The 14981-nt window shown below is 32.6% G+C and overlaps 1 protein-coding gene across 1 annotated transcript in view; it reads left to right on the forward strand.

Moving 5' to 3' along the window:
• Nucleotides 1-12017, forward strand: part of CHD1 (chromodomain helicase DNA binding protein 1) — a 133092-nt gene extending 121075 nt beyond the window's left edge. The window contains exons 34-36 of the mRNA XM_044662599.1: nt 8546-8600; nt 9256-9463; nt 10496-12017. Coding sequence (XP_044518534.1) covers nt 8546-8600; nt 9256-9463; nt 10496-10856 — 624 coding nt within the window. The 3' untranslated portion in view covers nt 10857-12017. The remainder of the gene's footprint in view (nt 1-8545; nt 8601-9255; nt 9464-10495) is intronic.
• Nucleotides 12018-14981: the final 2964 nt, after the last annotated feature.

The raw sequence follows: 14981 nt of genomic DNA on the forward strand, positions 1-14981 counted from the left end.
TCCAACCAGGGAGACTCAGACTCACAGGAGGGTATAACTTATGGGTCTAGGAAGCAACACTTGCTCTTTTAGCCAAGCAGTGGGAGTAAACAGGGACATATGGTGACCAATGAGCTTGGGTTAGCTAGGCCATGTGATTATGTGTCTTTTCTCCCTCTGACCCAATTTCACTATTTAGTAATTAGAAATTAATATGCAGTCTCCAGAGAATTTTAATCCTAACAAATACTACATCTGCATCCTTTTGGTAGATAAAATAAACATATATATACAGATATATATGGTTATTGGAAGAGATAATCAGAAAAAAGGATCCTTTTGGAGAGAGGAGAAAAGCATAAGAAATAATAATAATGCAGTGGGAGGTAGCTAGCGGGCTTAGTAGATAGAAAACCAAGTTTGGAATTGGGAAGGCCTGGATTCTTAGATACATCATGACTGTGACTTTGATCAAGTCACTTAACACCTCATCCTCCTATCCTCCTGCCCCCAACCCCCTCTTTCCCCTTACCTCTCTTCTCTCTTAGAATCCAGGTAAGGGTTTTAAAGAGAGAGAGATTGCAATGGTCAAAGAAAAGCAAGCCAGTCTGTCTGGATAGTTGAATGTATTTATGTTGTAAATGGTAGAGTGAAAGGTTTTAAATTTTGTGAAAGACTTTAAAATGCCTCACTGTGGATTTTTCCAACTTCTATCCCACCAAATAGATTAGCCTTCCTCCTGGAAAAGAAGAAAAAGGGATTTGAGAGATGTCTCCACACTCCTAGTTGTTAGGTACAATATAAGGTTTCTAAAGGAAACAGAAAAGGGGCTTTAATGAGAGAAAACAGAGAGCTAAAGTGGAGAAATAGACTTCAGTCTTGTCAGGAGTTTGGAAAACAAAAGCGTCACAAAGGAAAAGAAGGGAAAGGACAGGACTCAAACAAAAAACAGGTCTAAGGGTTTTTCCTGAGGAAGGTGGTGAATGATGATAGAAGGAAGCAGTACTTACCCTCTAAGGAATGATATAATTGTGCCATAATCATTAAGGATCACAGGGAGAAGCAAAGAGAAGTGATATGTGATTTCTTATTGATGGGTGGAATAAGGCATCTATTTGTTAATCTAAAAACATCAGAGAACTCCATTATCTTCTTGGTATGTATTGAAGACAAATCTCCAAGTGCTTACTGAAACTGGTGACTACTTCATACTTCTGATGATTAAGGAGCACAAATGCAGATATCAGAAGGAATCTAAAATATTATTGCTACAATTTATGAACTCCTTAGCCACAAACTAAAGGCCTAAAGTCACAGATTGTGTTTTCCTTAATGTTGCCAAGGAACTGAAGCAAAAGGGAAAAAACTGTTTTTGGAAGTAAATGGCTAGCCAAGGAGGTAGTGCTTGAAAATAGGATTTGAATTTCTGGACTATAGTTTAAAATGAAGGGAGACAGATTCCTTTCTAAGGATTCAGGATATACCCAACCAAGACTAATAAGATTGTTTTAACAGGTTTCCTTGAAAATATAATAAAAAAGGCTTCAAACTATAGAAATAATTTGTATAATAACATATATGTTATATATACATAACAATATGTAGGTCTGCCAATATAGACTTCATAAAGATTAACTACAATGAAGAAAAAAGTAGTATTTCCAACAAGAATAACAAACAGAAAAAAATTCATTAAAGGAGCCTATAAAATAAGCATTGGCAAAATTAACCAACATACAAATCAAGTCTAACAATAGTCCATGCTTATAAAAATTCCGTATTTCTGCAAAAAAGGGAGACACTTTTCCATCTCTCCTTTGGAATCATTTGTTCATTGTATTATCTTCCCAGTTCTTCTTGCTTCTCTTTACATCAAGTTCCTATGTCTTCCCATCATTCTATTAATATTCATATTGTTTGTTATAAGACATTGATTTTCTATTATGCCAGTTTTTTTAATCCAGCCTTGAATTAATGTCTGTCTATTTTGTTTTCAGTTCTTTATTACAAAAAAGCTCTACCATAAGATGTTGTATAAGAAACTGCTTTCTACCTTTGACCTTCTTGTACCTAGTAAAGGGATTTCTTAGTAATGATATGAACATTTTAATAATTCAACAAAATTTCCAACTGATTTCTATAGTGACCGGCACAATTCTACCCATAGTGTATTAATTGTACTTGTCTTAATACCTCTTTCAACATTAATTATTCCCATGATTGCAATCTTTCAATGCAATTAAAAGATTGGATATAAGGCAAACCTCAGGTTAGATTAATTTGCATTTCTCTTATTAGTGACTGGAATAATGTTTTATATGGTTACTTATTGTTAGCAATTATTCTTTTAAGAAGGATTTGCCAGTATCCTTGGACAAGTTATCTGTTAGGGAATGGATTTTAGATTTGTATATTTGTGCTAGTTTCTTTAACAGAGATATGATATGGTTTCTCCTGCCTTTATCCTAGTCAGATTGACTTTGTTTATAAAAGATTTTATATTTCATGTATTTGAAATTGACTTTTATCTTTTGTAATTTTCTCTAACTTTTATATGGTTATAAATTCTTTCTCCCCTCTTTATTCCTGGTTCATTTTTTAAAATTGTGTGGCTTTTAATATTTTGGGTCAGATATACTTTGAGCTTGTTATGATACATGTCATTAAAAGGTTTTATTTTGTCTTGTAATAACAATGAAGGGCAAACAATAGTAACAACTCAAGATAGGAATGTTAGATAACTCATGGAGAAGGATGTCTTCTGAATATGAGTCATTTCTCACAAATATTTAAAATATGTAGAAAGTACAGTCATAGTCACTGGCCTTGGGACGGGTCACTCCAAGGGTCAGATAACAGAAATTCACTTTGCTCTGCTTCTTGGGAGGACAGATCTAAATTTTTAGTTACCTGCTTAAATCCATTCCTTCTTACACCTAATTGGCTTTAAATTGTAGCTTCTAGGTCTACTGTCCTCTGGCAACTCGACATTCGTCATGTTGTCCTAACATAATACTCCACAGGAAACAGAAGACCATCAAGCACTATAAAAGAATTTAATAGATTTTCTGTAGGATGAGGAGATGTCATTTCTTTTTTTATTTAATTAATTTAGAATATTTTTCCATGATTATATGATTCATGTTCTTTGCCTCCCCTCCTCCCAGCCCCAACCCCCCGCTGTGTTTTACATGTGTCATTGATCAAGACCTGTTTCCATATCATTAATATTTGCATTAGGGTAATTGCTTAGAGTCTGCATCCCCAATCATATCCCCATCAATCCATGTGATCAAGCAGTATGTTTTTCTACTCCCACAGTTCTTTCTCTGGGTGTAGATAGCGTTCTTTCTCATAAGTTCCTCAGAATTGTCCTCTGCTAGTAGAGAAGTCCATTACATTCGATTATGCCACAATGTATCCGTCTCCATGTACAATGTTCTCCTGGTTCTACTCCTTTCATTCTGCATCAATTCCTGGAGGTCTTTCCAGTTCACATGGAATTCCTCCAGTTCATTATTCCTTTCAGCACAATAGTATTCCATCACCAACAGATACCACAATTTGTTCAGCCATTCCCCAATCAAAGGGCAACCCCTCATTTTCCAATTTTTTGCCACCACAAAGAGCACAACTATAAATATTTTTGTACAAGTCTTTTTCCTTATGATCTCTTTGGGATATAAACCCAACAGTGGCATGGCTGGACCAAAAGGATTATTTTTTTAGTACCTTTTGAGCATGGTTCCAAATTGCCATCCAGAATGGCTGGATCAATTCACAACTCCAACAGCAATGCATTAATATCCCAATTTTGCCACATCCCTTCCAACATGAGATTTAGAATACTTTCATGTGCTTATTGATATTTTGATTTCTTTATCTGAAAATTGCCTATTCATGTCCCTTTTCCATTTATCAGTTGTGGAATGGTTTGCTTTTTTGTACAATTGATTTAGCTCCTTATAAATTTGAGTAATTAGACCTGTGCCAGAGGTTTTTGTTATAAAGATTTTTTTCCCAATTTGTTACTTTCTTTCTAATTTTGATTGCATTTTGTTTGTACAAAACCTTTTTAATTTAATGTAATCAAAATTATTTATTTTACATTTTGTAATTTTTTCCAACTCTTGCTTGGTCTTAAAATCTTTCCTTTCCCATAGATCTGACAGGTAAACTATTCTATCTTTACCTAATTTACTTATAATTTCCTTCTTTATATTCAAGTCATTTACTCATTCTGAATTTATCTTGGTGTAGGACGTGAGATGTTGTTCTAAACCTAATCTCTCATGCTGTTTTCTAATTTTTCCAGCAGTTTTTGTCAAATAATGGATTTTTGTCCCAAAAGCTGGGCTCTTTGGATTTATCATATACTGTCTTGCTGAGGTTATTTACCCCAAGTCTATTCCACCGATCCTCCCTTTTGTCTCTTAGTCAAGTACCATATTGTTTTGATGACCTCTGCTCTGTAATACAGTTTAAGATCTTGTACTACTAGGTCCCCTTCCTTCACATTCTTTTTTCATTATTTCCCTTCATATTCTTGATCTTTTGTTCTTCCAAATGAAATTTGTTATAGTTTTTTCTAATTCAGTAAAAAAATTTCTCGGTTGTTTGGTAGGTATGGCACTAAATAAGTAAATTAATTTGGGTAGGATTGTCATTTTTATTATGTTAGCTCATCCTACCCATGAGCAATTAATGTTTTTCCAATTGTTTAGATCTAGTTTTAATTGTGTGGAAAGTGTTTTGTAGTTATGTTCATATAATGCCTGTGTTTGTCTTGACAGAAAGATTCCTAGATATTTTATATTGTCTAGCCATTTTAAATAGAATTTCTCTTTCTAACTCTTGCTTCCAGGATGTGTTGAAAATATATAGAAATGCTAATGATTTATGTGTGTTTGTTTTGCATCCTACAATTTTGCTAAAGTTATTGATTATTTCCACTAGCTTTTTAGTTGATTCTCTAGTATTCTTTAAGTAGACCATCATATCATCTGCAAAGAGTGATAGCTTGGTCTCCTCATTGCCTGTTTTAATACCTTCAATTTCTTTTTCTTCTCTAATTGCTACTGCTAGTGTTTCTAGTACAATGTTAAATAATAGAGGTGATAATGGGCATCCTTGTTTCACTCCTGATCTTATTGGGAAGGCTCCTAGTTTATCCCCATTGCAAATGATGCTTGCTGATGGTTTTAAATATATACTGTTTATTTTTTTAGGAAAGGCCCTTCTATACCTATACTTTCTAGTATTTTCAATAGGAATGGGTGTTGTATTTTGTCAAAGGTTTTTTCAGCATCTATTGAGATAATCACGTGATTTTTGTTTGTTAGCTTGTTGATATGGTAAGTTATGCAGATGTTTTTTCTAATATTGAACCATCCTTGCATTCCTGTATAAATCCCACCTGATCATGATGGGTAACCCTCATGATCACTTGCTGGAATGTTTTTGCTAGTATTCTATTTAAGATTTTTGCATCTATGTTCATTAAGAAGATTGGTCTGTAGTTTTCTTTCTCTGTTTTTGATCTACCTGGTTTTGGGATCAGTACCATATTTGTGTCATAAAAGGAATTTGGTAGAACTCTTTCTTTGCTTTATTATGTCAAATAGTTTATATAGTATTGTGATCAATTGTTCTTTGAATGTTTGATAGAATTCACTTGTAAAAAGTAAAAAAGTAAAAAAATTTCTTGGTAGTTTGATAGGTATGGCACTAAATAAGTAAATTAATTCGGGTAGGATTGTCATTTGGTCCTGGGGATTTTTTCTTAGGGAGTTCTTTGATCCATTTGTTCAATTTCTTTTCTGATATGAGATTATTTACGTATTCTGTTTCTTCTTCTGTTAATCTAGGCAGCTTGCATTTTTGTAAATATTCATCCATATCACCTCGGTTGCCATATTTATTGCCATATAATTGGGCATAATAATGAGATCATTTCTATGGTAGGGCTCATAGTCTCACTTAGGACCTCTTTCTTTTGAAGATTTTCATCAAGTAAGCTAGTAGAAGAAAGTTTCAAGCTTTGATTCTGTTCTTTGAAATATATGTTTTCACTTAAGGAATGGTTGAGTTCATTTAGAAAAAAATGCTTCATCTACTGGCAAGATGAAGTTGCTAGACTTTTTTTTTTATCAACATTCATCATTTACCATTTGGTCATCTGGCGAGATAATATATTCTTTCTGTCCTTCTAATTTTTTAGGTGAAGCATGAATGAGGTTCATTGAACATTGGGTAGCCAGTTTTAGTTATCACAGACTGCTTCAAGAGGAACACACCTATGTTATTCAATAGTACCATCATCCAAAATTGTGTAAAAAAAATGCCATAATCTTAAGAAGATTATTTTCATTTTCTGTAGCAACACTTGTTTTTGCTGTTTTTGTCCAGCATTTATAAGTGAATCAGAGCCAAAGAAAGAATCATTTCTTTTTGATAACAGTATTTTTTTTTCCTGGTTCTTCTATTCAATGGCTATTTGCTTTGCTTTTTCTCACTATCTGGTCAAATGATACTATGAGGAAATTCTCCTGGCAGTCATCGCCTATATTTTCAGGACATATTCCTGAGGAGCCATCACCAGTGCTCAAGATCTCAGGCTCAAAATCAAGTCTGATGGCCATTTTCTCCTTAGTTTCAACATTAAGACAGGCATTGTTTTGTACATGTTTCTAATTTATCACCAAGGGATACTTTGTCTTCTGGCTCTTTGTATAGAGGTTTCCTGCTTAAGCATGTAATTCTGTTCATTCTTCATAGAATTTTTTGCCATTTCAGCTCTTTGAGCTCACTGCAGTTGAGCCAATGTCTTGCTATACTCTCTTTTTAAGAATGCCAGCTTTTCCTTCAACTTCTCCTTCTCTTCACAGCTGAGCACTTTCTCCACAGTATCTTCCATGGCTGTAGCCGCTGAGGGAGGATGGGGAGCTACTCCTTCCTACTACCTATGGCTCATATGAATACCAGGCCTTCTAACTCCCACCAGCTCAGCCCAGGCATCTGACCTTTTGATTGAGAGCCTTCCTTCTAGGGTTCTCTAAAGTCAGAGAATGGTCAGAAGATAGATTTGGCCAGGCATTTGACTCTATAAATAAATGGTAATCAGCTAGGTCACCAAAGCATGAATGAAATCCACATCCAACATCAGTTTCTTTGCCTCATCCCAAAATAATAGGGGATTATGCAAAACCAGGTGATATCTTGAATATGTAGTCTTATCCTGGGGTCTGATGTTATAAGCCTTAACTCCTAAAAGAGGTCCCTAGGGCAAGAGGTCTAATATTTGAGATTCTGATATTGGGAAGGGCCTTGGAGTTGAGAGATTTGGTATCTATAGCACAGATATTCCCACAAAACTGAGAATGTAAAGGAAATGACTGAATTATCTATTAAAAATATAAAATGTCCAAATTAACAAGATGAAAAACAGAAATCAGAAATCTTAATCAACCAAGTCCCAGAGAAATGGGGTATACCATAAGTGGGCTATAAAAGAAAAAAATCTTTGTCTCCATGTATTTATAAGTAAAAATTATCAAATATTTAAAGAACAATTAATTTGCTACCAAAAACCATTCCATACCATTGAGATACCCAAATCAGGAAACAATAAAGCAGAGAAAGATAACTCTAGAACAGTCTCACTAATGTATACTGATATGGAAATTCAAGTAAATTTTTGAAGAGATAATAACAAATTACCCCCAAAATAAAAAAAATCACGATCTCTGTATGTACACCACATGAAAGAGGAGATATTAATTCATTTTTTTTAAAGTTTTTTTTGGTCTTTTGTATCCTTGGCATCATATCTAACATGTAATAGGCACTTAGTAAATAATTATTAAGTGATCAAGTTGAATTTATACTAGAAATGCAAGTATATAAAGAAAACAATTAGTACAATTAGTCAAACAAATAACAAAAGCAAAATAATTTATGATTGTGATCAAGAAAGCACCTTCAACAAAATACACCTCACCTAAAAAGCTAAGGCACTAAGTCTTTTTACATGTCAGAAACATATCTCAAATCAAAAACTAGTTTTATTTGTAATAGAGTGATGCTATGAAAGCTTTCTCAGATGAATTTAGGAAGGAAGCAAGGATACTTTTTCCCTCACTATTATTTGATTTAGTACTAAAGAAAGATATTGAGGTATTAAACGTCAAAAGATGAGCAAGATTATCTGTCTTCACATCTAATGTGATAACTTGATTTGATTACAGACTTAGAAGTACCTAGGGAGCCCTTTAGTTCAGTCCCCTTTCTTTACAATGAGGAAGCTAAAAACTCAGAATGAAGACATGACCTCTATAAGTAGCTACATTCAAACCTGAGTCCCCTCTGCCTCAAAATCTGGGGTTTTTTCCAGTGCAGTAGCCAAAGAATTGGTGAAGAAACTGATTGAGATGCTTGCTAGCTTCACTAAAGCAGTAGAATGAGTATGCAAAATTTATTAGCATTTCCTAGAGTGATTTTCTAGGAAAATTTCAGAAATTATTTTTAAAATGTTTTAATGATTCTTACATGTATATATTTATTGCAGCAAAACAATGACCAAAACAACAGTGGCTTGAATACTCATGTGATTAGGAATCCAGGTTAGTCTTATTTATTTTTCTCTTTAAATGAGAAACATTTTGTATACATTTTAAGGCATTTTAGTTTTGCTATATAACTATATGTTTATCTCATTAACAAAGCTTGTTTTCGTTCCAGATATGTTTATATGTGAGAGCTAAGTAGTTCTTATTTACTCATGAATATTATATATGCCAACTATATTTTTTAGACATTTCTAAGATTTTTGAAACTTCTTATTTAGAAGTATGTGGCTAATAATTAAAGTAGTCTAACCAAATAAAAAGGATTTTTAAAAATTTATTTTAGCTTAAATGTTCACTTTCTCACATTGCCAAGCTTTTGGTATTATAGACTACCCTTATAACAATAACCACAAATTAAATAATTTTGCCAGATGCCATATTTATGAATAGTTCTTAATGACATTATTTTTACAGGAACTATGCAAATAGTCCAAAGAAATGCTACTGTATCCTCTAAATATTTTCATATTCTGTCAATAAAGTGGTACTGCCCTTCCCTCCAATACTAAACATTTATCTGGCTCCATTCAGGAATTTAACTTTGCTCTTTTGGGGGTACTAGAGGTGTCATTGCTTCAGCTAATTTTATACCATTTATTGTTCCTTAATGTTGTAAACCACAAGACAGACTTCTTTTCATTTTATACAGATGTGGAAAGACTAAAAGAGAATACAAATCATGATGACAGCAGCAGGGACAGTTATTCTTCTGATAGACATTTGTCCCAGTATCATGACCATAAAGACAGGCATCAGGGAGAAGCTTACAAAAAGAATGAATCTAGGAAAAGATCATATTCATCCTTTAGCAATGGTAAAGATCATCGGGAATGGGATCATTATAAACAAGAAAGCAGGTAAATTTTGTCATCACTTTATAAAAGACATTTTTTGAGAAATAAATATTTTCATATAAGTTTGTAAGTAAAAAACTTTCTTCAGATTGTATTTTTTGAATTACCAAATGAAACTTCCCCTTTAAAAAAAAATGTTACATTATGTTTTAGAATTCATACTGTGTATTTGTTCCAAAGCTAAAGAGAGGTATGTGGGCTAGGCAATGGGATTAAGGTGGCTGAGAGCAGATTTGAACACTTCCTATCTCTAGGCCTGGCACTCAATTTCCTATAAGAAGTGAAATTTCTGAATCAAATAATATTTCCTGAAATTTTCCTGAAGTGAGTTGCAATAAATAAAATTTTGTTCTTTTTGTTTATTCTTTTGTTTAAAAAAGAATGAAAGAATGCTTCCTATGGATTTAATCTCACTAGGCTTCACTTTGCTCAGTTATAAAATAAAGGCACTGGACAACTTGATATCTAAGGCCTGATTCCAGTCTCAAACCTATAATCTTAAGTATCTTTGTTGTTGGAAAATGATGCACTGTCATGAACAACTCATACACTCCAGCCAAAGAAGATTTAAAAAGCTTAGAATTGAATGCACTGAATGAAGTTATAGTTATCATACAAAGTTTCAGTGTTTTAAGAATAAATATTTTCTCCAAATTACCATTTCAGTTTAGACCAGTGGTTCCCAAACTTTTTTGGCCTACCACCCCCTTTCCATAAAAAATATTACTTAGCGCCCCCCCATCACATACTATCACCACCCCCTTACAGTTATTCACCGCCCCCAAATGCACCTGTGACCATCACAGCTCCCCTGGATCGCTGCAGCACCCACCAGGGGATGATGACGCCCACTTTGGGAATCACTGGTTTAGACTTAAGCACATAGTAAGTACTTGTTAATTAATTACTTTGTTTTTAAAATTAAGCTGCCATTACCTACTAGTTTATCCCCAAAATTCATAGTTCTTGATAATTTTCTAAGATATCTATTTAATTTTAGGTGCTGTCCCTAATGTTATTTTTCTCTCTCATCAGATACTACAGTGATAGTAAACACAGGAAAATGGACGACCATAGGAGTAGAGATCACAGATCAGTTTTGGAAGGAAGTTTAAAAGACCGTTCTCATTCTGACCATCGTTCTCATTCAGATCACCGGTTGCACTCAGACCATCGATCAAGTTCTGAATATTCACACCATAAAACCTCAAGGGATTATCGGTATCATTCAGATTGGCAGATGGACCACAGAGCTTCCAGTAGTGGCCCAAGGTCACCACTAGATCAGAGGTCTCCCTATGGTTCAAGATCACCTTTAGGCCATAGATCTCCCTTTGAACATTCATCTGATCACAAAAGTACACCGGAGCATACATGGAGTAGCCGGAAAACATAACAAATACTGACATTGCCCGTCTGGACTTTCTTTTAGCCATATATCGTACCACAGTAATTGCCTTACATGACTTGAAAGATACAGACAGGATCCTCCATCAGTAGCAGTATTGTTACTTCTTTCCAGGATGCAAGGTCTATTATCCCAACAGAAGAAAAATATTTTTGTATTTAAGGATTATGCTGCACTGTGTTACAAATTGTTTGTAGCACTTTTTTTTTTTTAAATAATGGAAGATGTTTACTTTTTACAGGGACCTCAACACTGCCCCATTTAGACTGGATAAGATTCTTTGTGTCAGTGATTTTAGGCTGAACTCCATTTAAATTATGTTTGTAAATGAACTTTATACACTGACCTGTAATCATGTTTCAGGAAGGAATGAAGAGTTTTGTTTTGTTTTGTTTTTCCTTAGCAAAGAACTCTCAAGGACTTTGTTCACTTTCCAAAGCTACTTGTTTACATTGTACACTGCGACCACCTTGCCGCTTCTCATCACAAGCTTGAATATTTAAATTCTGTACCTATGACTGTAAAATATCCAGGAATTCTTGTTTGTGATAAATTGTAATGCCTTTTTACAAAATAAAATAGCTGTAAATTATTGTAAATTAATTAAATGAGCTTTCCTTCCCTCCCCCTCTCAGGCTTTTTTTAACTGTTCCTTTCCCCACCAACTCAGGCCTTCTTGTCATAAAAAAGGACAAAAATCAATGTATTAACAACACTTTTTAATAAATTGTCTTGATGGAATCACTGTTTAGAATGTAAAAATGGGGAAAGGGAACATTATTCCATTATATTATCCTTTAGGGTTCCTTTTATATTGGATATTTTATTAGATACATTTTTTTAAAAGCCAGTGTTGTGATTGTTGTAGTAATGACTTGTACTATCTAAACTGCATGCTCTGAAAATTTTTTTTTTCAGATGCATTGGTTTGAAAAATACCTTTGTGAATTCATCAGAACCCCAAATCAGCCAAAATTTATTGTAAATCCATTTGTTTTCCTTTTTAATGTGGGCAATAATGTCAAATGTGCTATGCAGCCAGTTAACATTTTAGATGAACTGATTGACTTTTAATAGAAACTGTTACAATGCACACTGATTGTATATAGATACCGTCTATATATGACAAATTAAATTTAAAAAAACACATATGTGGACTCCTGTACTTTTCTGCCTTTTTATTCCCTCAGCACTTATTAAATTTTTATGAGCTGCCAAAAGTATGTGTGTGTGTATATATATACATATATATATGTATATATATACACATATATATGTATATTTTTTGATAGCCACTAAAAATCAATCATCAATACTACAGTTATAAGTGATTTTAAGATATATGGGCAAAAATGATAACAACTGAGAGTTAAATTCTAAATCATTGTTTAAAGTTATTTTGGAACTCTGGCTTATGCAAATATTTTATATTTTATTGAGTGCATTTTGCATGAACATTTGGTTTGTGAATTTTTAGTCCATGTAAAATGTTAAAAATCAAAATCTTGAATTTCAGAGAACACAGGAGCATTTTATTATGGAAAATGTTTTATTTTTATAAAAGGTTATTAAATTGACTCATAGGTGAAATATATTTTAAAATATTGTTTGCCCTTTAGCTGATTAGTATCACAAATTTATTTTACCTCTCTAAAGCAATTGAAGTATTGGCTATATTTTTTTTAAGTAAAGCTTCATCTTTTCTATCAGGATAGCCCAGCCTGGCAAATCAATAAGATATCTACTTCCTGTCTCCTCAGCCTAAGAAAAAATGCTTCAAGATTTTCAGATCTGTTTTGCCTTTAAATATAATTATCAAATGATAATACAGTATTTCTTGTTTAATATGAAAAGTGCAGGTGTGATTCTATAATTTTAATTTTTCCATCTTGTTCACATTCTGCTGCTCTTGAGATTTATTGCACAAAATGGTAATTGACTGAAGATTTATTATAATGCCTAAGTGAAAAATCATAACATGTATGTTAGGATTGTCAATATTTTTCTTCATTACTAATATAAATAGGCTTCTTGATTTGTTATTGGAAGTATTGTGTTCAGACCTTTTAAACCCATTTTAAACACATTATTGTTACTGTAGAATGGGCTAGACTTAAATCTTGCCGTGCTACATTTAGTTAAAATATTTATGTAACAGAATTACTTTGAGTATTATTCTTTTTTTTGGGTTAAGATTCCAAAACTTTGCAAGAAAGGAAATAGCCATAAACTGAGAATAAGTGAGAGAAACATTACCACATAGGTGTTGTTAATGGAAACTTCTCTGCACAATGACCTTTTTTTAAAATCTGTGTTCCACTTGCTTAGTCTTTATTTTCGTCCATTTCTGTTTATTCAAGGATGAAAGATTCTTATTCACAGTACTGTATTAAACACCCAATTTACAATACTGATATATAATAAATAATTCTTATAAAAGCAATGGACTGTTTGCTTATATAAAAAGATTAATCTTTTCTTATTAGGAAATATTTTAATGGATAAGCTTTTCGAAAGATAAGGAGAAGCTTTTAAGAATCTGACTAGAATCGTAGACTGAATTACCATTTTAATAAAATGGAATCCTTATCTTTACAAGTGATACTGTAGAGATTTCTATAATTCTAATATAGCTGAGTAACTACAGAACTTAAATATACTATTGCTTTTTGTAATCTGCATCATCTTAATGCTTTTGGGGTCCAGCAATTTTCTTTCATAATTGAAAGTTAGAAAGAGATGTACTATTTCTAACTATATAGTAAATATATTCTGTGAGTAGACAGTAGAAATATGGTAAAAGTCATATTTCAAATAGAATATTTAAAATTGCAAACTTCATTAATGTTAGGACTTTTAGTTATTTGGGGGATGCAGGCATTCCTGGCGTTTTTGTAGTCGTGTGAAATTTCATCATGAATTAATAAATGTGACTATATGCTTATAAAAGGATAGATATTCTCCACACTAATGTATTCACTGTTTAATAATTTTTTAATGTTTTTAAAAGTTTATTAATATTCATGGATATATTAGATGAAGGCTGAGCCACATAGCAAGACTTTAAATTTAATTTTTTTAATGTTAATAAGTTGTTGATGTAACAGAAAATGTTGATAAAAGGAAGAATAATTCAAATGTAAACAAAGATAACCTTTTTTTTTCAAAGTGAAGTTTTTTGTCTATAATGAATTCATTTATTAGTTTCTCAATTCTATTTCCTACTTTAAAGTTCCTTTTGAAAAAGACTTCAGAGCTCAAAATTTGAAGACCTGATTTCAAGACAAGCATTTTAAACACACTTAACTGTATAATCCTGAGCAAATTGAAAAACTTCTGATGTCTCCTAAGCAGTTCCTTTAAATCTGTCAGTTACAGAACTGTTGCCAGTCAACACAAGTAGAAGTACCAGTTGGTAAAGATGTGCTAAATTCCATATTAAGAAAAAGAACAATGAAATAATTTCATAATACTGAATTTTAATTACTTTTTCTTAGAACCTTGAAAATAATGAGGCAAATTAGTACTTGATTTGAGAGTGTGTGTGTGTGTGTCTGTGTGTGTGTGTACAACATACTCACTTTTCCACCTTTTTGGACATTTGTCACTTTGTCTCTAACTTTCATAAATATTATATTGACTGGTATAGTTAAAGTTGTTTTTGAAATGAAGTAAGGGTTCTTTTTAATCCACATGGAAATGACAATGAAATTAGTTCCTAAAGTACTGAAAGGATTTTTCCCTTTGCTCAGCCTATCTCGCCCTCAATTAGTATTTGCCTATATGTAGTGACATGCATAGAACAAACATTACTGACTAGAGAAAATTACGAATTGCCCCAAAATATAAAACACATGAATTATTTATAAATGCATATTTTGTGTACAAAACATTCATCACATGCAAATTTGTTAAAATGAATTGTTAAAAATTAAATTTTGGAATGAAAATAGCTTTTTTATAGTAAATTAAGGAAATACAAAAAAGTACCTTGTAATTTTCTTCCATTTCCTGTTGAGAGTTTATTGAGATTTTCTTTACTGGTTGAAATATTTAGTTAGATAGCATAACATAGTAACTAAAGGGCTAGTCTTAGAATCAGAAAAAGTCTGG

The sequence above is a fragment of the Gracilinanus agilis genome, chromosome 1 (assembly GCF_016433145.1).
Source record: "Gracilinanus agilis isolate LMUSP501 chromosome 1, AgileGrace, whole genome shotgun sequence".
Lineage (NCBI taxonomy): Eukaryota > Metazoa > Chordata > Mammalia > Didelphimorphia > Didelphidae > Gracilinanus > Gracilinanus agilis.